The sequence below is a fragment of the Bufo bufo genome, chromosome 11, assembly GCF_905171765.1.
Source record: "Bufo bufo chromosome 11, aBufBuf1.1, whole genome shotgun sequence".
NCBI lineage: Eukaryota > Metazoa > Chordata > Amphibia > Anura > Bufonidae > Bufo > Bufo bufo.
The window spans coordinates 71,005,556-71,030,781 of record NC_053399.1 but is presented as its reverse complement, the minus strand read 5'-3'; the positions used below and the strand labels follow the sequence as shown (position 1 = coordinate 71,030,781).

General features: G+C 44.7%; 1 protein-coding gene across 2 annotated transcripts in view; it reads left to right on the top strand.

Annotated features, from left to right (window-relative positions):
• TMEM87A (transmembrane protein 87A) overlaps positions 1-25,226 on the top strand; it is a 276,779-nt gene that overhangs the window by 200,654 nt on the left and 50,899 nt on the right. For both annotated transcript variants that reach the window (XM_040412084.1, XM_040412083.1), the window contains exons 13-15: positions 7,586-7,694; positions 10,543-10,601; positions 23,935-24,038. In XM_040412084.1, the coding sequence (XP_040268018.1) occupies positions 7,586-7,694; positions 10,543-10,601; positions 23,935-24,038 (272 nt within the window). The remainder of the gene's footprint in view (positions 1-7,585; positions 7,695-10,542; positions 10,602-23,934; positions 24,039-25,226) is intronic.

Sequence of the window (25,226 nt, the reverse complement as noted above, 5' to 3'; positions counted from 1 at the left end):
TACACTCCTAGCAGTCGAATTGGAACAGCATACAATAAATCCCCCCAAGAACAAGACAAGGCGCCGTGTTGAGGGTCAAGCAGTGGTCAGCCAGAGCTGTGTGTGTGTTGTTCTTATATACACATTCTCACACATTAGTACCACCCACAGGGTTTTGTAAAACAACCAGTAACCCCGTACAAGACACTCCCACACAAAATCCTCCCCTCTTCCTGTGATACAAGTACCTTACACAATGGGTTAATGTAATTATCACAGGCAGGAGAATACACAGTTTTACACAATGTCTTCTGTCCTGGAGACAATTTATCTCCAAGGGCAGAGGCAAAACTCCATTAGCCACATGGTAGCAAAAGACATAAGAATATTTAACTGTGCAGCTATTGCATAAAACATAGACATTTAACATATCCCCAGATAGCTCAGGTCTGAGCGCATATTATTAGGTGAATGGCACTCAGACTAAACTAATACAGTTGAATCGCCATGGAGCCAAAGTCTTTCACATAGTCTTTCGTTATCCGAATGGACTCCATGGCATAGCTATCTGGGGTATCATTGTGCAAATAGGGCAAGTACCAAATGACCCGGCTTTCATGTCTTTGCAGGGGAAAATCAAGCGTTTCAACATGGGGCCATAGTCTAAAGGAAGCAGGCGGGCAACCAGGCTTCTCCAATGCCCCTATTGTCTGATAGGTGCGGGTCTCACCACTGGGACCCGCACTTATATCGAGAAGAGAGCGGGAAAAGTGGTGGCACTCTTGAGCCCTTAGGTATAACATACAACCGTTTAAAAGTGGTATTCTCATCTAAGACAACCCTAGCGATATGCCCCGTTTGTCACACACACCTATCTTGTTAACGCGGCCGGCAAAGTGAAGTAGGGACCAGCGCAGTGCACTCCTATTCACTTCTATGGCGAGAGCTCTTGGAGGTGGCCGGACCCGAAGAAACCCAGGGTCCTCACCCTGGGTTTCTTCGGGTCCGGCCACCTCCAAGCGCTCTCCCCATAGAAGTGAATGGGAGTGCACCGCGCTGGTCCCTACTTAATTTTGCCGGCTGCGTTAACAAGATAGGTGTGTGTGACAACCGGGGCATATCGCTAGGGTTGTCTTAGATGGGAATACCACTTTTAAACAGTTGTATGTTATACCCAGGGGCTCACACAGAGACGTAGTGGATAATGGCGGGTTCACTATCTACTGGGTCACCCAGTCCCAGTACATAGAGGATTGTGAACTAGCACAAAGTAGGATAGGCACTCCTCTTGGTTTGTATGTAGTGCTAAAGAATTTATTGATACAGAAACATGATAAAAAAATTTAATCACACATAAAGATAAAAAATATACATAAAAAATTGCATGATTTAGTTCAAAAATGTATATACATGATTAGGTATAATTAAAAATATTTCATATGTTGGGGTCCCCAAATTTTTATTACACTACTTAATATTTCATAAAAGTAAGATGATAAATGAGTAATCCATGAATCCCTATAATTGATCTTGCAAAGATATATTCTGTAGTTAGCTGAAAAAACAGAGCTCCACAGTGTATAATTGGTTCTACTCAATCCAATCACTAGTCTAAATCTCCCATGATTGTTATAGTGCAAGTATATATTTGATTATTTGTTTATATACATGATTCTCACTTCATATCCATAATGTCGCTGGAAATACCAAAATTGATGTTCAGTCCACAGCAATTGAAAATAATTAAAAATAAATGTATGTATAGCTTGATGTTATTTAATATCCAATGGGGAACTTGCTATATATGGCAAATAAATAACGGTTATATCCAGCAAACCTGGGGGCAGTATTGGCATCTTGCCACGTGCAGTGAGCAGTTAATGTCGGTGTCTTGCTGTGTATATTCCACTTACTTGATTTCAAGTGGTTGACTCTCAGCACGAAGGTGTCTGGGTCTGTGCACTTACCCCTCCTCCTTCTGCCCGGTCACAAAGCGGTCTTCTCTCCGGAGGTGATTACCGCATCGGACTTGGTGTTCCCTCCTCCTCCTGTTATTTCCCAGGTGGGTTTGTTTCGCTGCCACAGTGCTCAGCTCCCTCCTTTAATCTGTAGAATCAAACCGGAGCGGCTTTGCTCTAGAACAGAACTTCCGTGGATGCGTTAGGTCCAGACCAAATATATCTTAGCATGCCAAAAAAAGTAAATAGTAGATGATATACGATGATTAGTAGTAGATGATATATAATAGTTGATTGGCGTATATCATCTACTATTTACTTTTTTTTTTGCATGCTACATCCGAAGCTGCGTTGCTAAAAAATTCCTTATGATGCTGTACAGAGATCCGTTATTCATGAAGTCGTGCAAGACTTTGTTGAATAACTTTGATAATTGATTTATTACAGTGAAAAAACATTTCAAAACTTGGAACTGAACTCTGCTTCGGTTCCAAGATTTTTCACTGTAATAATCAATTACCGAAGTTATTTAACAAAGTCTTGCACGACTTCATGAATAACTGAATTCGGCCTGTGGGAGGGAGTACATTCTAATGCTGTACGGAGAAGGATCTTTATACAGCATTATAACAAATATTTTTGCAAAGCGACTTCAGATGTCGAAGTCGCTTCGCTTATTTGTGACCATTTGACTTCCATCGTAGAGAAAATGCTTGAAGTACTCTTAAGGGACTATATGCAGGGGTATGTGACTAAATAATAACATAAATGATTGCCAGCATGGGTTTACTGAGGACAAAATTTGTCAGGCTGACATAGAAACATAGCAGATGGACCATGTGGTCTTTTTCCACTGTCAATCTAGTCTGCCCTTATTATCCTGTTTAGTTTTTATGAGGAGGTGAGTAGAAGCCTGAACAGGGGCTGCTGTGGATATAGTCATTTATTAAGTCTGGCTTAATAAGTCCCTGCGCTGGCGGTGATTCCACCGAAATTATGTAGAGGCCCAGACCTCTACATAATTTTGGCGTATCCAGCGCCGTTCTAAATTTAAGCCAGCTTCCTTGCTTGTTTACATTTAGACCATTTTCTATGCCTAAAACAGGCAACCCGTCCCCACCCACACCATGCCCACTTTTGTTAGACCTAAGGTACTAGTCGGAACCAAAACCGAATTCGGTTTCAAGTTTTAAAGTGGTTTTCCACTTTAAAAATCAATTACCGAAGATATTCAACGCGCAACTTCGTTAATAACTAACTTCGGCTTATTGGAACCCATACATTCTAATACTGCACGGAGACGAACCTCCGACCAGTATTCCGAAATTTTGAACAAAGCGACTTCGGATGAAGCATCCGAAGCTTGCTTCACACCACACTAGTTATTATTAAAGTTTCAAAGAATTAAACCTACTGTATTCATTCTTAAGAAGCGGCATCTAAGCGGGGACATCATTAACATATAAATGGCCTGTACAAAATTAGGGCTTATGCACACGACCGTGCAATTTTTTTGCGGTCCGCAAGAAACGGATGCCGCCCGTGTGCCTACCGCAATTTGCGGAACGGAACGAGGCCCATTATAGAAATGCCTATTCGTGTCAGCAAAATGGACAAGAATAGGACATGCCTCATAATTTTTGCGAGGCCATGGAACGGAGCAACGGATTCAGACAGCACACAGAGTGCTGTCCGCATCTTTTGTGGACCCATTGAAATTAATGGCTCTGTAAACGGAATCAAAATACGGCCCGTATTCGGAACGCAAAAAAAGTTCGTGTGCATGAGCCCTTATGGTGAAAAGCTTTTTCATGTGTCTAGGGAAGAGAAAAGCTTAAGAAGTGATGTGGCTTTTTCACCTTAAGAACTGTGAATCTGTAGAATAGTCAGTGTCAGGAGATAGTCACAGAAGGAACAGTTGATTGCTTCAAAAAAGACTAAGGCCTAGTTCACACAAACGTTTTTTTTGCGAGTGTACGGGACGTTTTTTTGTGTTCCGTATACGGTCCGTATACGGATCCATTCATTTCAATGGTTCCGCAAAAAAAAACGGAATGTGTTCCGTATGCATTCCGTTTCCGTATTTCTGTTTTTCTGTTCCGTTGAAAGATAGAGCTTGTCCTATATTTGGCCGTAAATCACGGGTCGTGGCTCCATTAAAGTCAATGGGTCCGCAAAAAAAACCAAACACATACGGAAATGCATCCGTATGTCTTCCGTTTCCGTTCCGTTTTTTCTGAACCATCTATTGAAAATGTTATGGCCAGCCCAATTTTTTCTATGTAATTACTGTATACTGTACATGGCATACGGAAAAACGGAACGGAAAAACGGAAAGGAAACGGAAACACAACGGAACTCAAAAACGGAACAACGGATCCGTGAAAAACGGACCGCAAAAAAAACAATAAAAGCCATACGGTCGCGTGAACTAGGCCTAAGGGCCAGTTCACACGACTGATTTAGGAAAACGCGCTTAAAAAATCAGATTTTAATTCACTTTTTTTGTGCGTGAAAATCACGTGTTTTTGACACCATTTTTTTTTTTTTTTTTTTTACCAATGGGTGTTCACTACATTACAAAGCAGAATTTTCTGCTTTTGGTTTCTGAAGCAGATCTGCCAAAAAAAAAGCGTGGAAAATGCACAAAAATGCATGAACTTACATGGAGCTGTTTTTTTCAGCCTCCTATTCATTTCAGTGGGAGATTCAGCACGGATTCTGCCCCAAAATAGAGCATGCTGCTTCTTTTTTTACACTTGTAGAAAGAAAAAAAAAAAAAAGAAGCAAGTGCTGCTTCCCATTAAAATGAATAGGAGTATGTTTTGAGGCAGAAACGCTCCAGAATCTGCGCCAAAAACTCAGTGTGAACTGGCTCTGATAAATTCTTAGAAGTTTCCACTCACCTTCCCTTAAACTAAGGGAACCTGTCACCTGGATATTGGGTATAGAGCTAAGGACATGGGCTGCTAGATCGCCACTAGTACATCCGCAATATCCAGTCCCCATAGCTCTCTGTGCTTTTATTGTGTAAAAAAAAACTTTTATATATATGTAAATGAGAACTACAGTAGATGGACATATGTCTTTTTTCACCTGTACTCTGTGAAATACTGTGCAGACTGATACTGCACTAACTGGACACATTTTTTATTTATTGAATTATTACTGAACAGGTTGCACAGCAAACAGCATGTTGTTGAGACCATGTTCAATACAAAAGTCTATTTAATATACAGGGTGGGCCATTTATATGGATACACCTTAATAAAATGGGAATGGTTGGTGATATTAACTTCCTGTTTGTGGCACATTAGTATATGTGAGGGGGGAAACTTTTCAAGATTGGTGGTGACCATGGCGGCCATTTTGAATCCAACTTTAGTTTTTTCAATAGGAAGAGGGCCATGTGATACATCAAACTTATTGGGAATTTCACAAGAAAAACAATGGTGTGCTTGGTTTAGGGGTGCACCGAAATGAAAATTCTGGTCCGAAACCGAAAATTCTGGATGCCCTTGACCGAAAACCGAAACCGAAACTGCCTTTTTGCCCAAATACTTTTAAAATACTTTTTTTTTAATGATTTTATTAATAATTCTTTTTCATGAATTTAATAAATCATATTATATATGGAGAGGGGGATCTGTGGGTGGCTCTGTTATGGAGAGGGGGATCTGTGGGTGGCGCTGTTATGGAGAGGGGGATCTGTGGGTGGCGCTGTTATGGAGAGGGGGATCTGTGGGTGGCGCTGTTATGGAGAGGGGGATCTGTGGGTGGCTCTGTTATGGAGAGGGGGATCTGTGGGTGGCGCTGTTATGGAGAGGGGGATCTGTGGGTGGCGCTGTTATGGAGGGGGGGATCTGTGGGTGGCTCTGTTATGGAGAGGGGGATCTGTGGGTGGCGCTGTTATGGAGAGGGGGATCTGTGGGTGGCGCTGTTATGGAGGGGGGGATCTGTGGGTGGCTCTGTTATGGAGGGGGGGATCTGTGGGTGGCACTGTTATGGAGAGGGGGATCTGTGGGTGGCGCTGTTATGGAGAGGGGGATCTGTGGGTGGCGCTGTTATGGAGGGGGGCATATGTGCACTGTTATGGGCATAGCAGTGCCATAGACCGATCCCCCTACCCATAACAGCGCCGGCCCTGCTGCTCACAGCAGACTAATCACTCACTGCATCTTTATTTTACCTTACAATCGTGACGCTCCAGTAACAACTGTGCAGGCAGAGCGGAGGGCGGCGTAACGTCACTTACTCACGTGACGCACCTGCTCCGCCCACTTTATGAATGAAGGAGGCGGAGCAGGCGCGTCACGTGAGTAAGTGACGTTACGCCGCCCTCCGCTCTGCCTGCACAGTTGTTACTGGAGCGTCACGATTGTAAGGTAAAATAAAGATGCAGTGACTTAAAGTAAACCGCCCGCCCGGCGCCCGCCCGCAGATGGTGAGCTACTTGGTGGGTGACAAATCCCACACCCCATATTTTCGGCCGATATGTAACAATATCGGCCGAAATGGATTAGGTACATTTTCGGCCGATATTTTCGGCTGCCGGAATTTCGGTGCACCCCTAGTTTTAATGTAACTTTATTCTTTCATGAGTTATTTACAAGTTTCTGACCACTTATAAAATGTGTTCAATGTGCTGCCCATTGTGTTGGATTGTCAATGCAACCCTCTTCTCCCACTCTTCACACACTGATAGCAACACCGCAGGAGAAATGCTAGCACAGGCTTCCAGTATCCGTAGTTTCAGGTGCTGCACATCTCGTATCTTCACAGCATAGACGATTGCCTTTAGATGATACGAGATGTGCAGCACCTGAAACTACGGATACTGGAAGCCTGTGCTAGCATTTCTCCTGCGGTGTTGCTATCAGTGTGTGAAGAGTGGGAGAAGAGGGTTGCATTGACAATCCAACACAATGGGCAGCACATTGAACACATTTTATAAGTGGTCAGAAACTTGTAAATAACTCATGAAAGAATAAAGTTACGTTAAAACCAAGCACACCATTGTTTTTCTTGTGAAATTCCCAATAAGTTTGATGTGTCACATGACCCTCTTCCTATTGAAAAAACAAAAGTTGGATTGAAAATGGCCGACTTCAAAATGGCCGCCATGGTCACCACCCATCTTGAAAAGTTTCCCCCCTCACATATACTAATGTGCCACAAACAGGAAGTTAATATCACCAACCATTCCCATTTTATTAAGGTGTATCCATATAAATGGCCCACCATGTATAATTGAGGTAACTGCGTTTCATTATGTTTCTCAGTGTGGTTTTCTGCTGCCGTTTGCCTGCTCGTCAGTGAAGGAGGCTGCTACGTTTACCTCCACAGTATGGGGAGGATTGATGGCTATCGCCATAGCTCTTTCCCGTACAGAATCATTGTTTGCCGGCAGCAGAGGCTGTTTAGATGGCACAATCTACTGCCAGCAAACGATCATTTAGGTGACCGCGTTTTGCTCGTTCATTGGGCAATTGGCACCTTTACACCAGCAGATTCTCGCTAATGAGCATTGCTATGAACCTACCCGATATTGGGGCAGTGTAAAGGCCCCTTTATGTCTAAGCAAGTAAGTCTTTTAGAAATGTTTTAACTAGCCTGAATGTTTCTGAATTTCCTTAACATATTGCCACATCTTCATAAGCCTAACTCAGACAATGAAGCTACTGACGCTGCGAAGGAATGTGGTCAAGCTGTCTTTGTACAGACACTTCACAAATACCCTTATCTTAGCAGTAGTAGGTATGTATGTATGTTCACCTATTCATAGCGCTTATATTTTATGTAAGGGTATTTTTTTCCTGTTTTGCGTTCAATCCTAGGGGCTCAATACTGGAAAAGAACGGATCAGTTTTATCCTAATGCATTCTGAATGGAGAGCAATCCGTTTAGTATGCATTAGGACGTCTTCAGTTCAGTCACTGTACGGTTTTTGGATGGAGAAAATACCGCAGCATATTGATCTTGGGACTGGGATTTGAGAGTATTTTTTCTACAGCTTAGGGCTCTTTCACACTTGCGTTCTTTTCTTCCGGCATAGAGTTCCGTCGTCGGGGCTCTATGCCGGAAGAATCCTGATCAGTTTTATCCTAATGCATTCTGAATGAAGAGAAATCCGTTTAGGATGCATCAAGATGTCTTCAGTTCCGGACCGGAACGTTTTTTGGCCGGAGAAAATACTGCAGCATGCTGCGCTTTTTGCTCCGGCCAAAAATCCTGAACACTTGCCGCAAGGCCGGATCCGGAATTAATGCCCATTGAAAGGCATTAATCCGGATCCGGCCTTAAGCTAAACGTCGTTTCGGCGCATTGCCGGATCCGACGTTTAGCTTTTTCTGAATGGTTACCATGGCTGCCGGGACGCTAAAGTCCTGGTTGCCATGGTAAAGTGTAGTGGGGAGCGGGGGAGCAGTATACTTACCGTCCGTGCGGCTCCCTGGGCGCTCCAGAGTGACGTCAGGGTGCCCCACGCGCATGGATGACGTGATCGCATGGACACGTCATCCATGCGCATGGGGCGCTCTGACGTCATTCTGGAGCGCCCCGGGAGCCGCACGGACTGTAAGTATACTGCTCCCCCGCTCCCCACTACTACTACGGCAACCAGGACTTTAATAGCGTCCTGGGTGCCATAGTAACACTGAACGCATTTTGAAGACGGATCAGTCTTCAAATGCTTTCAGTTCACTTGCGTTTTTCCGGATCCGGCGTGTAATTCCGGCAAATGGAGTACACGCCGGATCCGGACAACGCAAGTGTGAAAGGGCCCTTACCAGCTGACATCCATATGTTTTTATCCTTGGAATATTTTACTGAATAATCACAGTGCTGCTATCATTTGGCTATATTTTTTTATACTCTACCCATTTAATAATACGTTTTATTGATCTACTACATATTTAGTCTATGTGATTCCATCTATAAGGCCTCTTTCAGACGGGCGTTGCGGGAAAATGTGCGGGTGCGTTGCGGGAACACGCACGATTTTTCCGCGCAAGTGCAAAACATTGTAATGCGTTTTGCACTCGCGTGAGAAAAATCGCGCATGTTTGGTACCCAATCCCGAACTTCTTCACAGAAGTTCGGGCTTGGGATCGGTGTTTTGTAGATTGTATTATTTTCCCTTATAACATGGTTATAAGGGAAAATAATAGCATTCTGAATACAGAATGCATAGTAAAATAGCGCTGGAGGGGTTAAAAAATAATAATTTAACTCACCTTAATCCACTTGATCGCGAAGCCGGCATCTCCTTCTGTCTTCATCTTAGCTGTGTGGAGGAACAGGACCTGTGGTGACGTCACTCACATGATCTTTTACCATGGTGATGGATCATGTGATGACCGGAGTGCCGTCACCACAGGTCCTAGAAAAACAGAGGTCACCCCAGGTCCTGTTCCTCCACACAGCTAAGATGAAGACAGAAGGAGATGCCGGCTTCGCGATCAAGTGGATTAAGGTGAGTTAAATTTTTTTATTTATTTTTTTTAACCCCTCCAGCGCTATTTTACTATGCATTCTGTATTCAGAATGCTATTATTTTCCCTTATAACCATGTTATAAGGGAAAATAATAATGATCGGGTCTCCATCCCGATAGTCTCCTAGCAACCGTGCGTGAAAATCGCACCGCATCCGCACTTGCTTGCGGATGCTTGCGATTTTCACGCAACCCCATTCATTTCTATGGGGCCTGCGTTGCGTCGAAAACGCACAATATAGAGCATGCTGCGATTTTCACGCAACGCATAAGTGATGCGTGAAAATCACCGCTCATGTGAACAGCCCCATAGAAATGAATGGGTCGGGATTCAGTGCGGGTGCAATGCGTTCAACTCACACATCGCATCCGCGCGGAATACTCGCCCGTGTGAAAGGGGCCTAAGAGTGCCCATTCACTTTTCCTCAATTATTTTATTTGGTGAACAGAGTGCAACATCAGTTTGGAGCACCTCATCACCAACCAGAGGGAGAGCCGCCCTATATATCCCCCTAAATAGCGTGAACAGAGCTTTATCTGGTCATTGATCAGATGTTAAGGGGCATTGTAATAATTTAATGTTCTTTCATGTGGCTTGGATATAATGGCAGTGATCGTTCTTTCGAACAGCAGTGCTCCCTTTCAAATGAATAAGGCTTTGTTGAAGTTCCCTGCAAAGTGGATGGTTATCGAGAATGAACGGTGTTTCAGTGTTTTAAGGGAAACTGTCGCTAGGAAAATCCAGTGTAATCTGCCAGCAGGCGTTATAGAGAAGGATGAGCTGAGCAGATAGATATACCGGTATACAGTTTTGTGGGAAAAGATTCTGTATATCTTATCTTGCATTTTAATTCCTACTCATTCTAGGCTTTGTGAAGGAAGTTGTCTTCTCAGGGACTGACGGCTATCTCTATATGCACACGTTGTCAGTAACTGATAGAATTGCCTCCTTGACTTCAAAGCACAGAATGAGTAGTGCTGTGGCCCTGTGGGGGTTCCAGCAGTCAGAGCCCCACCATTTGATCAAGTGATGATAATCAAAAAATTAATATGTATGTGATGTTTCAGTACACTTCAGTACACATGGAATATAACATTATTTCTCTTGTAGCATCAATCATTTTTATTATCTGGACCTCTATGAAGTTCCGCCTTGTAGACTGTCAGTCGGTGAGTTTTTACATGCATATATTGCTATTATCTTACTCTTTACAAATGACAAAATATATTGGGCTTAAACATGCTTGTGAATAAGGCTGTCCATATAGTTTTTTTACTCAAACCGTTTGAGTTTTTCAGGTTTAACAGTACAGCATATAAAGTGTACAGTACACAACATACTAGTACTAGTAATCAATATCCGCCATATTCATAGTACCTTAACTCCTAGAGTTTGCATTTTTGCACCCATATGTCATCTATGGATGCCCTCTTCTCAATAAAGACACTGTAATTGTGTGTCTATCATCCATACCCTCATCACCATTGGAGATGCCAATCCTGAGCTTTTAATCCATGAGTCCCATTGCTCCAGTCATTTAGTGAGCGTAACCCTTTTGAGGTGAACCCCCTTTCCTTTCCAACAGTATCAGGTAATTTAATCACACCTACCAAGTTCCAACTCCTGCATACTCTGAGAATTAGATTGGATTCAGTATTTTGCAATCAATTTGTGAGTTAAGTGCAAAACCTTAGCTATCACCTGCTTTCCACCCTCCGTAACGGGCAGGTTTTGTACATGGCCAAGTAGGCCAGCCAAAGGAGTCCGGGGAATCACAATGCCATACAATTTATCTAGAGGTTCGAACACAGAGCTCCAAAATGTGCTTAGCCCCCTGCAGGACCACAACATATGCTTAAGAGTTGCCTTAGATTCTGTACATCTAGGACATTGGACATCTGGTCTAATCCCCATCTTAAAAAGCAAATGAGGGGTTTTATATACCCTGTGCAGCAGAATCAATTGTGAATGGCACTGAGCGGCACTGAGAGATAGGTGAGGAGTGCTTTCAAGTTTAGATTGCCAATCTGCTAATGTCAAGGGGCCCACATCTAACTCCTATTTCTCTTTAAGGCCACATATCGGGTCCCCCAGGCTTTTATCCAAATGATTCTGAAGGAGAGATTGTATAATTAATCTCCTTGAATCCTCTGTATCAGAAGTGTCCCATGCCTGTAGATGCTGGAGTTGTATAGCTAAAAAATAAGTCCAAGGGTGTGGCAGCCAGTTGTAACTTTGTCCATATAGTTTTAGTAATTATCCCCCTCTCTACATCAGCTGTACATATAGGGTGCCTTTCGACTGTACTTTCTGGCATCCGGTAATTATTAGGCTACTTTTACACTGGCGTTTTGGCTTTCCGTTTGTGAGATTCGTTCAGGGCTCTCATAAGCGGTCCAAACCGGATCAGTTTTGCCCTTATGCATTCTGAATGGATAAGGATCTGCTCAGAATGCATCAGTTTGCCTCTGTTCTGTCACCATTCCCCTCTGGAGGAGGACACCAAAACGCTGCTTGCAGTGTTTTGGTGTCCGTCTGATGAAACTGAGCGAAACGGATCCATTTTGACACAAAATGTAAGTCAATGGGGACGGATCCGTTTTCTATGACACAAATCTGGCACAATAAAAAACGGATCCGTCCTTCATTGACTTTCAATGGTGTTCAAGACGGATCCGTCTTGGCTATGTTAAAGATAATACAAACAAATCCATTCTGAATGGATCCAACCGGTTGTATTATCTGAACGGACCCGTCTGTGCAGATCGATGACGGATCCGCACCAAACGCGAGTGTGAAAGTAGCCTTAGGCCTCATGCACACGACAGTATTTTTTCACGGTCCGCAAAACGGGGTTCCGTTGGTCCGTGATCCGTGACCGTTTTTTCGTCCTTGGGTCTTCCTTGATTTTTGGAGGATCCACGGACATGAAAAAAAAGTTGTTTTGGTGTCCGCCTGGCCGTGTGGAGCCAAACTGATCCGTCCTGACTTACAATGCAAGTCAATGTGGACGGATCCGTTTGACACAATATGGTGCAATTGCAAACGGATCCGTCCCCCATTGACTTTCAATGTAAAGTCAGGAGTTAATATACTATAGGATCGGAGTTTTCTCCAATCCGATGGTATATTTTAACTTGAAGCGTCCCCATCACCATGGGAACGCCTCTATGTTAGAATATACCATCGGATTTGAGTTAGATCGTGAAACTCATATCCGACAGTATATTCTAACACAGAGGCGTTCCCATAGTGATGGGGACGCTTCAAGTTAGAATATCCTACAAACTGTGTACATGACTGCCCCCTGCTGCCTGGCAGCACCCGATCTCTTACAGGGGGCTGTGATCCGCACAATTAACCCCTCAGGTGCCGCACCCCTCTCCCTCCCCTGTATTACATTCATTGGTGGCCAGTGCGGCCTCCCCTCTCCCCCCCCCCCACCCCCCTAATTAAAATCACGTTCCCCCATCATTGGTGGCCAGTGCGGCCTCACATCTCCCCCCCCCCCCACCCCAGTTAAAATCACGTTCCGAATCCCCCATCATTGGTGGCCAGTGCGGCCTCCCCTCTCCCCCACCCCCCCACCCCCAGTTAAAATCACGTTCCGAATCCCCTATCATTGGTGGCCAGTGTGGCCTCATATCTTCCCCCCCCCCCCCCCCCCAGTTAAAATCATTGGTGGCAGCGAAGAGTTCCGATAGGAGTCCCAGTTTAATCGCTGGTGGAGTGGAGAGTTCCGATCAGAGTCCCAGTTTAATCGCTGGGGCTCCGATCGGTAACCATGGCATCCAGGACGCTACTGCAGTCCTGGTTGCCATGGTTACCTAGCAATTTTTAGAAGCATTATACTTACCTGCGATGTCTGTGACCGGCCAGGCGCTCCTCCTACTGGTAAGTGACAGGTCTGTGCTATAGGCAATGCGCCGCACAGACCTTTCACTTACCAGTAGGAGGAGCGCCCGGCCGGTCACAGACATCGCAGCTCGCAGGTAAGTATAATGCTTCTAAAAATTGCTAAGTAACCATGGCAACCAGGACTGCAGTAGCGTCCTGGTTGCCATGGTTACCGATCGGAGCCCCAGCGATTAAACTGGGACTCCGATCGGAACTCTCCACTGCCACCAATGATGGGGGAACGTGATTTTAACTGGGGGGGGGGAGAGGTGAGGCCGCACTGGCCACCAATGATGGGGGATTCGGAACGTGATTTTAACAAGGGGGGGAGATGTGAGGCCGCACTGGCCACCAATGATGGGGGATTCAGAACGTGATTTTAACAAGGGGGGGAGAGGGGAGGCCGCACTGGCCACCAATGAATATAATATTGGGGAGGGAGGGGGTCTGCCCCCTCCTGCCTGGCAGCACCTGATCTCTTACAGGGGGCTATGATACGCACAATTAACCCTTTAGGTGCGGCACCTGAGGGGTTAATTGTGCGGATCACAGCCCCCTGTAAAAGATCGGGTGCTGCCAGGCAGCAGGGGGCAGTCATGTACACAGTTCTCAGTATATTCTAACTTGAAGCGTCCCCATCACTATGGGAACGCCTCTGTGTTAGAATATACTGTCGGATATGAGTTTTCACGAAGTGAAAACTCATATCTGAAAAAGCTTTTATGCAGACGGATCTGCGATCCGTCTGTGTGAAAGTTGCCAACGGTCACGGACGCGGATGCCAATCTTGTGTGCATCCGTGTTTTTTCACGGACCCATTGACTTGAATGGGTCCGTGAACCATTGTCCGTCAAGAAAATAGGACAGGTCATATTTTTTTGACGGACACGAAACATGGATCACGGCCGCGGATGAACAACGGTGCATTTTGCGAGTTTTCAACGGACCCATTGAAAGTCAATGGGTCCGCAGAAAATCACGGAAAACGGAACAACGGCCACGGATGCACACAACGGTCGTGTGCATGAGGCCTAACATGTACAACGCAGGGATGGCAGAGGCCCAAGAGCGCAGTGCATGACTTTCTGGTGCAATGACTGGGATCAGAGAACTCTGATCTATGATGTAAACCCCTTAGATGCTGCACCATCTAACTAGTCATCTCATTGCACTCCTTCTCCTTACGCTCGTGTTTACAGGTTGCTCGAGCTTAACAGTGACAGCTGTTATCTTGGTACACCTATTAGGAGAAAGAAATGTCCATTATGACAAAAAATATATTTAATTGGCATTGCAGCTTCAGCCACATTGTTTATCCCACACAATGAATGACTGACTTTTGGTCACTTCGGCTTAAATTAACTTTTAACATACTTTTTATAAAAAAATTAAGTTCTGGCTGGTAGCTGGAGTTACAGAAACATAAGGGCGACAGGCACCCTGCTGTTTTAGTAACCCCTCCAGCAGTAAATGGGAACTACTCAAACAGTGTGATACAGGAAGTTGCGCTGTTTCCAATAACACAGGAGTTACAGAAATACAAGAACACCAGCCACTCAGCCGTTTCTGTAATTAAATTTTATTTTGTTCTGTGAGCTAATGAGGTTTGTTAAAGAGAAACTGTCACCATGAAATGCAGTGCAATCAGCAGGCAGCATGGTATAGAGCAGGAGGCGCTGAGCAGACTGATATATAATTTTGTAAGAAAAGATTCAGCAAAACTTGTAATTTATACTTTTAAAGCCTCATGCACACGACCGTTGTGTGCATCCGTGTCCGTTGTTCCATTTTCCATGATTTTCTGCGGACCCATTGACTTTCAATGGGTCCGTTGAAAACTCGTAAAATGCACCGGTTTGTCATCCGCGTCCGTGATCTGTGTTTCCTGTCTGTCAAAAAAATATGACCTGTCCTATTTTTTTGATGGACAACGGTTCGCGGACCCATTCAAGTCAATGGGTCCGTGAAAAAACACGGAGGCACACAAGATTCTCATCCGTGATCCGGGTCCGTAGGCTACTTTCGCAAAGACGGATCCGCAGATCCGTCTGCATAACAGCTTTTCAGATCTGGGGACGCTTCAAGTTAGAATATACTAAGAACTGTGGACATAACTGCCCCCTGCTGCCTGGCAGCACCCGATCTCTTACAGGGGGCTGTGATCCGCACAATTAACCCCTCAGGTGCCGCACCTGAGGGGTTAATTGTGTGTATCATAGCCCCCTTGTAAGAGATCGGGTGCTGCCAGGCAGCAGGGGGCAGACCCCCCTCCCTCCCCAGTTTTAAATTCATTGGTGGCCAGTGCGGCCCTCCCCAGTATTAAATTCATTGGTGGCCAGTGCGGACCCCCCTCCCTCCCTCCCCAGTATTATATTCATTGGTGGCCAGTGCGGCCCCCCTCCCTCCCCTGTATTAAATTCATTGGTGGCCAGTGCGGCCCCCCCTCCCTCCCCAGTTTTAAATTCATTGGTGGCCAGTGCGGCCCCCCCCTCCCTCCCTCCCCAGTTTTAAATTCATTGGTGGCCAGTGCGGCCCCCCCTCCCTCCCCAGTTTTAAATTCATTGGTGGCCAGTGTGGCCCCCCCTCCCTCCCCAGTTTTAAATTCATTGGTTGCCAGTGCGGCCTCCCTCCCTCCCCAGTATTAAATTCATTGGTGGCCAGTGCGGCCCCCCCTCCCTCCCTCCCCAGTATTAAATTCCTCGGTGGCCAGTGCGTCCTCCCCTCTCCCCCCCCCCCAATTAAAATCACCCCCCCCCCCCCATCATTGGTGGCAGCGTAGAGTTCCGATTGGAGTCCCAGTTTAATCGCTGGGGCTCCGATCAGTTACCATGGCAACCAGGATGCTACTGCAGCAATTAAACTGGGACTCCAATCGGAACTCTCCGCTGCCACCAATGATGGGGGGGGCGGGGAGAGGGGAGGCTGCACTGGCCACCAATGAATTTAATACAGGGGAGGGAGGGGGGCCGCACTGGCCACCAATGAATTTAATACAGGGGAGGGAGGGAGGGGGGCCCGCACTGGCCACCAATGAATTTAATACAGGGGAGGGAGGGGGGCCGCACTGGCCACCAATGAATTTAATACAGGGGAGGGAGGGGGGGCCGCACTGGCCAACAATGAATTTAATACAGGGGAGGGAGGGAGGGGGGCCGCATTGGACACCAATGAATTTAATACAGGGGAGGGAGGGAGGGGGGCCGCATTGGACACCAATGAATTTAAAACTGGGGAGGGAGGGGGGGCCGCACTGGCCACCAATGAATTTAATGGAGGGAGGCCCGCACTGGCCACCAATGAATTTAAAGTTGGGGAGGGAGGGGGGTCTTCCCCCTGCTGCCTGGCAGCACCTGATCTCTTACAGGAGGCTATGATACGCACAATTAACCCCTCAGGTGCGGCACCTGAGGGGTTAATTGTGCGGGTCACAGCCTCCTGTAAGAGATCAGGTGCTGCCAGGCAGCAGGGGGCAGACCCCCCTCCCTTTCCAACTTTAAATTCATTGGTGGCCAGTGCGGGCCCCCCTCCCTCCCTCCCAGTATTAAATTCATTGGTGGCCAGTGCAGCCCCCCTCCCTCCCCAGTTTTAAATTCATTGGTGTCCAATGCGGCCCCCCCCTCCCTCCCTCCCTCCCCTGTATTAAATTCATTGGTGGCCAGTGCGGCCCCCCTCCCTCCCCTGTATTAAAGAGGACAGGTCGGCAGGCCCATTTCATTCATCATTTTTTACTCCTATTTTAGGCAAAGAAAAGGGTCTTAAATGTAAGCCAACTAGGAAACTGTCTTACATTTAGAACAGGCGCTGGATACGCCAAAGTTATGTAGAGGTCGGCACCTCTTCATAACTTCGGCGCATTTACCACCACATATATGGGTTAAGACCGGCGTCTAAAACACCCCCATAGTTTCTAAAATGGGGTCATTTATGTGTGGTTTCTGCTGTGTAAGCCCCACAAACTGACTTCAAAACTGAAAAAGTGGGTGTCAGGATTCGCAGACTTAGATTCAGGAGGGGAGCATGCAAGGTCAGCACTCCTTCCTGAAACTAATTAATCTTCGGCTACTTTCACAGTAGCAGTGGCCTTCTTCGGCAGACTGTTCCGGTGGCTGTTATAGTTTTATTCCTGCCGCCTCTCTGCATGTTTGCCGTGTTGCCACCGGAACTCCGGCCTGCTCCCATTTAGTCAATGGGGCTGGAGTGGGCCTCCAGCGGTACGCGTGCACTAGCGGCAGCACGGATCCGGCAGGCTCTTCACCCACCAGAACAGTCTACCAGAGAATGCTGCCGCTAGTGTGAAAGTAGGCTTAGCTGCCACCACTCAGGCTGACGAGACACACTTAAGTACATGCTACAACTGCTAGCATTCACCGGGTTAATAACTCAATATAGGTAACGCTTCTTATTAACTCTTTCTACCTCTGAGGTTTTTTTTTGTTTTTGCGTTTTCGGTTTGCGCTCCCTGACTTCCAAGAGCCATAATTTTTTTATTTGTCTGTTCACATAGCCGTATGAGGGCTTGTTTTTTTTTTCAGAACAAGTTGTACTTTTCAACGCCACCATTTAATATTGCATATGATGTAGCAGGAAAAAAAAATCCAAATGGGATGAAATTGCCAAAAAAATAAATAAAAAGAAGCTATTCCACCACAGTTTAACATTTTTTTTTATTTACGATGTGCGATAAAACTGACCGTTTACAGGTTAGTACGAGTCCAGCGATACCTTATATGTATATCTTTTCTTGCGTTTTAATAAAATAATAAAGTGGGGAAAAATTCTGTTTTATTTCTTCGTCGCCATATTTTGACCCCTATAACTTTTTTGTAATTATATCTACGGAGCTGTGTGGGGGCTCACTTTTTGCAGGGCGATCTGAACTTTTCATTGATACCATTCTGGGGTGTGTATGACTTTCTGATAAAAAAAATTTATTTATTGTTTTGAAAATGAAGCGACCAAAAACGGCGAATCGGCCTTTTTGATGCTTTTTTCTGTTTTGTTGTTTGCCGTATGGGGAATATATTTTTATACTATGGGCGTTTTTGCACATCACGACACCCATGATGTGTATTTTTTTATTTTTTTTAGTTATTTTTATTATTTATTATTTTTTACACCATTTGATAGTTACCATAGGGAATGCACTAGCATTGGAGTCTGAGAAAATTGCTAGTTTCCTATGGAGTCCTATTACAGGCAAGGGCTCCATAGGAAATACTATGCAGCAGCCTCCTGTCAATCAAAGAGACGGGGGCTGCTGCACACAAGCTCCGGCTCTTCCGTTCGCCGCACGGGGAGGCGTAGCATCACCGGAATAAGCGCACGCTTCCTGTGTCCGCGATCCGCATTGCTGCCAGTTGCGGACAATAACCGCGGGTGTCTGCTATAAGAAACAGCAGGCCACCCATGGCTATGGCACCCGCTCCGCTCAAAGACCCGGCCAGCGCTGTACTAGTACGGCGCTGATCCGGAAAGGGTTAAAGTGAAGTTTTAATATCAAAAAAGGACAGTGCGTACAAACAGTGGGGTTATCATAGAAAATATAACCTAAAATATACAGACATATAAACAGTGCAAAATAACAGTATGTAAAATAAAAACAGAACTTAATACGTTACGCGATGGTTAAGTCCAGTTGCCTGGGGAAGCAGAAATATCGGTCCGTCCGTCAGCTAGTAATCCCCAAAGAAATGACACTTTGCTTCTCTCCATGCATGTGTTAAAAAGGGTCAATATCATCCACCCCATCACCCCCCCCCCCCCCATCTGTGATGTCAGAGGAGGCCAGGGATTATGGTAATGACCTTTTCTGACAGTTTTTACGACAACTTGCTGGAAACCATGTCTGCCTCAAAATCTTTGTATGAAAATATCTTTTTGGATATTCACTTTAGCAATTTCATATTACCTCCATCCACTCAGTCTGAATGTCCCGCACACGTGTGTACCAAACATGGCGGAGGTAATGGTAGGATGGATGGAGTTATCTAATTGCTCCCTGTTACTGAGCTGAGATTGATTTGGTTTTAATACCATGGAAGCATATACAGTCGGGTCCATAATTATTGGGACATCAACACAATTCTAACATTTTTGGTTCTATACACCACCACAATGGATTTGAAATGAAACAAACAAGATGTGCTTTAACTGCAGACTGTCAGCTTTAATTTGAGGGTATTTACATCCAAATCAGGTGAACGGTGTAGGAATTACAACAGTTTGCATATGTGCCTCCCACTTGTTAAGGGACCAAAAGTAATGGCACAATTGGCTTCTCAGCTGTTCCATGGCCAGGTGTGTGTTATTCCCTCATTATCCCAAATACAATGAGCAGATAAAAGGTCCAGAGTTAATTTCAAGTGTGCTATTTGCATTTGGAATCTGTTGCTGTCAACTCTCAAGATGAGATCCAAAGAGCTGTCACTATCAGTGAAGCAAGCCATCATTAGGCTGAAAAAACAAAACCAACCCATCAGAGAGATAGCAAAAACATTAGGCGTGGCCAAAACAACTGTTTGGAACATTCTTAAAAAGAAGGAACACACCGGTGAGCTCAGCAACACCAAAAGACCACGGAAAACAACTGTGGTGGATGACCGAAGAATTCTTTCCCTGGTGAAAAAAACACCCATTACAACAGTTGGCCAGATCAAGAACACTCTCCAGGAGGTAGGTGTATGTGTGTCAAATCAGCAATCAAGAGAAGACTTCACCAGAGTGAATACAGAGGGTTCACCACAAGATGTAAACCATCGGTGAGCCTCAAAATCAGGAAGGTCAGATTAGAGTTTGCCAAACGACATCTAAAAAAGCCTTCACAGTTCTGGAACAACATCCTATGGACAGATGAGACCAAGATCAACTTGTACCAGAGAGATGAAAAGAGAAGAGTATGGAGAAGGAAAGGAACTGCTCATGACCCTAAGCATACTACCTCATACTGATGAAGGTGGTAGTGTCTTGGCGTGGGCATGTATGGCTGCCAATGGAACTGGTTCTCTTGTATTTATTGCTGATGTGACTGCTGAAAAAAGCAGCAGGATGAATTCTGAAGTTTTGGGCAATATTATCTGCTCATATTCAGCCAAATGCTTCAGAACTCATTGGATGGTGCTTCACAATGCAGATGGACAATGACCCAAAGCATACTGCAAAAGCAACCAGAGAGTTTAAGGGAAAGAAGGATGCAATTGCCTGAATCCGATTGAGCATGCATTTCACTTGCTGAAGAGAAAACTGAAGGGAAAATGCCCCAAGAACAAGCAGGAACTGAAGAGAGTTGCAGTAGAGGCCTGGCAGAGCATCACCAGGGATGAAACCCAGCGTCTGGTGATGTCTATGCGTTCCAGACTTCAGGCTGTAATTGACTGCAAAGGATTTGCAACCAAGTATTACAAAGTTAAAGTTCGATTTATGATTATTATTCCGTCCCATTACTTTTGGTCTCTTAACAAGTGGGAGGCACATATGCAAACTTTTGTAATTCCTACACCGTTCACCTGATTTGGATGTAAATACCCTCAAATTAAAGCTGACAGTCTGCAGTTAAAGCACATCTTGTTCGTTTCATTTCAAATCCATTGTGGTGGTGTATAGAGCCAAAAATTGTAGAATTGTGTTGATGTCCCAATATTTATGGACCTGGCTGTACATGGCCTCAGTTCTAAGGTGGAAGCATGTGGCTCAAATATGGATTTTTCCCCTCATTTCTTCCATGTATATTGCAAGATAGGTGTTCCATGTGTGACCTTGGCTGAAAAAGGACACTAGCCTTTTCCTGGCCCCTATAACTGTTCTGGTCTGTATCACGCGGGTATCTGACATCTTCACACTTTATGATAGGGGTCTGGTTTATTACTGATTTGTATTGCTGCAATCTCCAGCCTGGACAGACATGTGATGACCCCCTACAGGAAGGTTGCCTACTCCTAACAATAATTTTAATAAATGGATCAATCACCACAATGGGCTTTGGAAATTTTCTTAAATTAAAAAAATTGCTTCTAAAATAATAAGCCTACTAACATCCTAAAAAATAAAATAACATTTATAAAATTATGCCAACATAAAGTAGATCTATGGTGAATGTAAATTAATAACTATTTTGAGGTTTCACTGTCCATCTCAAAAGCAGAGAAATACAAATTTAGAAAATAACGAAATTTTCCAATTTTTCTGTAAATGTATTGTTGGAAGGAATAAGGGGCCAACGAGGTCCCTGGCCTCTGTGAGGTAAGAGCCTTTTTTTCCTGAAGTGTCATTGCCTTGCAGTCTGACACTTCAGCTGTTTAGTATGGCTGCAAAGCCGATCTGGGACGGCTCTTACTGGGAGTAGCCAAAGTGCTGTGTGGGTGGCTATTCCCCACGTTCCAGGCCGGGTCTTGGGAGGCTTATAAAAAGCAGTCACCATTAATCAGGTGTGGTGCATTATCCTCCATCTAACAGAAAAGCGGAGAAGTACTCTGTGCTGAGCACTGCAAACAGGCGTGTAGGCCGTTTGGAAGCCTACTAGTAAACTTGTCTGTGGCTGAGCTAACCTGTCTACCAGAGCAAAACCCCACAGTATTTATTAATTTTTTCCATAAATAAAAGTGAAAAATGTCGACCCAGATTTACCACTAACATGAAGTGTAATGTGTCATGAGAAAACTGTTTCAGAATGACTTGCTTAAAGGGAACCTGTCACCTGGATTTTGTGTATAGAGCTGAGGACATGGGTTGCTAGATGGCCGCTAGCACATCCGCAATACCCAGTCCCCATAGCTCTGTGTGCTTTTATTGTGTAAAAAAAACGATTTGATACATATGCAAATTAACCTGAGAGGAGTCCTGTACGTGAGATGAGTCAGGGACAGGACTCATCTCAGGTTAATTTGCATATGTATCAAATCGGGTTTTTTACACAATAAAAGCACACAGAGCTATGGGGACTGGGTATTGCGGATGTGCTAGGGGCCATCTAGCAACCCATGTCCTCAGCTCTATACACAAAATCCCGGTGACAGGTTCCCTTTAAGTAAAAGAATTCCAAAGATAAGGTGAAAATTGGCTGTGTCCTTAAGGGGTTATTAGCATAGATATAAATATGCAAATTAGAAGACGGATCCGCTCCTATAATGCAAACAATGGTATCCGTTCAAAACGGATCAGTCTGCATTATATTTCAGAAAAAAATCTAAGTCTAAAAGTTAGTCAGACGGATCTGTCCTGACTTTGCATTAAAAGTCAATGGGGGACGGATCCGTTTGAAATTGCACCATATTGTGTCAATGTCAAACGGATCCGTCCCCATTGACTTACATTGTAAGTCTGGACGGATCCGTTTGCCTCCGCACGGCCAGGCGGACACCCGAACGCTGCAAGCTGCGTTCGGGTGTCCGCCTGCTGAGCGAAACGGAGGCCAAACGGTGCTAGACTGATGCATTTTGAGCGGATCCGCATCCACTCAGAATGCATTGGGGCTGTACGGATCCGTTCGGGGCCGCTTGTGAAAGCCTTCAAACGGAACTCACAAGCGGAACCCCGAACGCAAGTGTGAAAGTAGTCTTAACTGACATCCGCCATACATGTATGGCAGAGGTCGGAACTTTGAAGATGGTGCTTTCTCAGGAGCTCAGTGGGTGGCATAGCCTGCTGTTTTATACAGCAGACACAGTCTTTGATCAGAAATAATGCCAATAGAGGAGTTTAACCTCTCAGATGCCAAGGTGAATTGTGACCACGGGATCTGAGCAGTCAAATATTGGGAGGTCTGTGCTCCCAGTGTCCGAATTTCTCCCAAATTCTCCCAAACGGCAAGATCTCGGGAGTAGTTGGGTTTCAGAAGTTTCGCCTCCCCCAAAAAATAAATAAGTGATCACAAAGTCATACACACCCCAAAATGTTATCTCTGAAAAATACAAATTGCTCCACCAAAAAAGAGCCCTCAAAGTGCTCGGAAAATTTAGTGTTGCAAAGAAAAACATGTTAAGTATTAAAAGACAAGAAAAACTATAAAAATATGGTATCTCTTGTACTGACCCATAGAATTAAGATTTTGTTTCCAGCTTACCACTATATTGTATGCAATAGTAAATGGTGCCATTGGAAAGTGCAACTTTACCTGCAAAAAACAAGCCTACATATATCTATGTGAACGGAAAAAGTTAAACTTTCCGGGAAAGTAGGGATTTTAAAAAAATCGTCGGGAAGGGGTTAAAGCCTACCTACACTTGCAGATAACGTTTGAGGGAAAGCAATTATGTTTTGTGTACATAGGTAATGGCACTATTTCTGACTATTATATGACTTGTATTTGAATGGCAGCCATGTAATGGTAGCTTACAGACTCATTGCGCAGTAGGTTGCCAAGCCACACCCACATGGAGCAGTCAGTGGCCTCACACATTGCAGTAAAACTGAGTAGCTCTTGGCTACAGCAGGTGGGCGTAGGTTGTTAACGTGGCCAGCCACACCATTGGGCCATACTTTACATTTCCCATTATATAATTGTGTTCCATTGTTAATGGAGCTTTGATTATATTAATATTATTATATATTAATAATTTAGATTGCGGTGTATTATTAACGGTGAGATTTTAATTTTTACATTTTTTTTTCCAGGATTGGCAGGAGCTCTGGGTGGACGATGCTATCTGGCGCCTGCTGTTCTCCATGATCTTGTTTGTTATAATGGTCCTGTGGAGACCATCTGCAAACAATCAGAGGTGTGTATTGCTCAACAGATTATAGGGGTTAACTGGAATCTGTCACCAGTTTTATGGCGTACTAACTAAGGGCAACATAAACAAGTGACAGATCCCTTTAGCAAAATGCTGGGTCACTTCTATGATTGAGTCCCAAACATTCATGAGCTCCTGGCTTTCCCCGCCCATTTGCTGCTGATTCAGTTGGAAAAAAAACTGTCAGTCAGAGGCAGGTGGGCGGGGAGAGCCGTGAGCTCATGAATATGGGGACTCCATTTCATGTGCTGGAGATGTTAGGGTATAAAAGTGAGGACAACAGAAAACTGGTGACAGATTCCCTTTAAAGAGGACCCATAACCTTTCCTGACATGTCCGTTTATTTGTATTCCCCATGTAATAACAAAACTGGAGCATCTTTTCTTTTCACTCTGTGTTGTGGTATCCCTTTATTATTCCTGCTAGAGGTTATGAATGAAATATCAGCAGATTGCAGTGAAGATCCAAATGGAGGTTACCAGTTGGGGAGGGGGAGGGTATTTGAACAGTGTGGCAGGGAAACACACACAACTGGAGACACCAAAATAGAAATCTACTAGCTGACTATGTTTTAATCATCATAGTTCCACCAAACACTGTGTAGTTGTTACCTTTTCCCTCAAAAACTCTACAGTTAATAAGTACTCAATAAGTGTACTTTTGAGTGTCACCGACAACAAACATTTTGGCTGCCAACATATGGCTATGTGGAAAGAAAAAATGATGGCTCCGGGAAAGCAGGAAGTGAAAATTGTAAATGCAAAAACTAAAAAAACGCAGGGTCTTGAAGGGGTTGAATATTCTTTAAAATAAAATGGTAAACATCAGAGTGACAGTGGGTGGGGTCATGAAATTAATTGAAAGGTGGGGTCATGAAATGAAAGGCTCATGCGACTTCATACACAAGTGAAAATGTAGGTGGCTGTAGTAGTGCAGGCTGCAGCACAGTCAGCACCAGCTGTTTGGCCAGTAGTAGTAACAGGCCTCAGTTCTCCCTCACTTCTGCTAGGTTACAGATACTTATTTTGGAGGAAAAGGATGGTATTGTGGACTCCATGGCTTAGTCATCATCTCAGCCACAACAGGATAATGTTGATGTCACCTCTAAGTCTGACACCGAGCTTTTGAACCAGGTTCTACTGCTGCTCCTCTTTGCAGACCCTAAGAAGAATT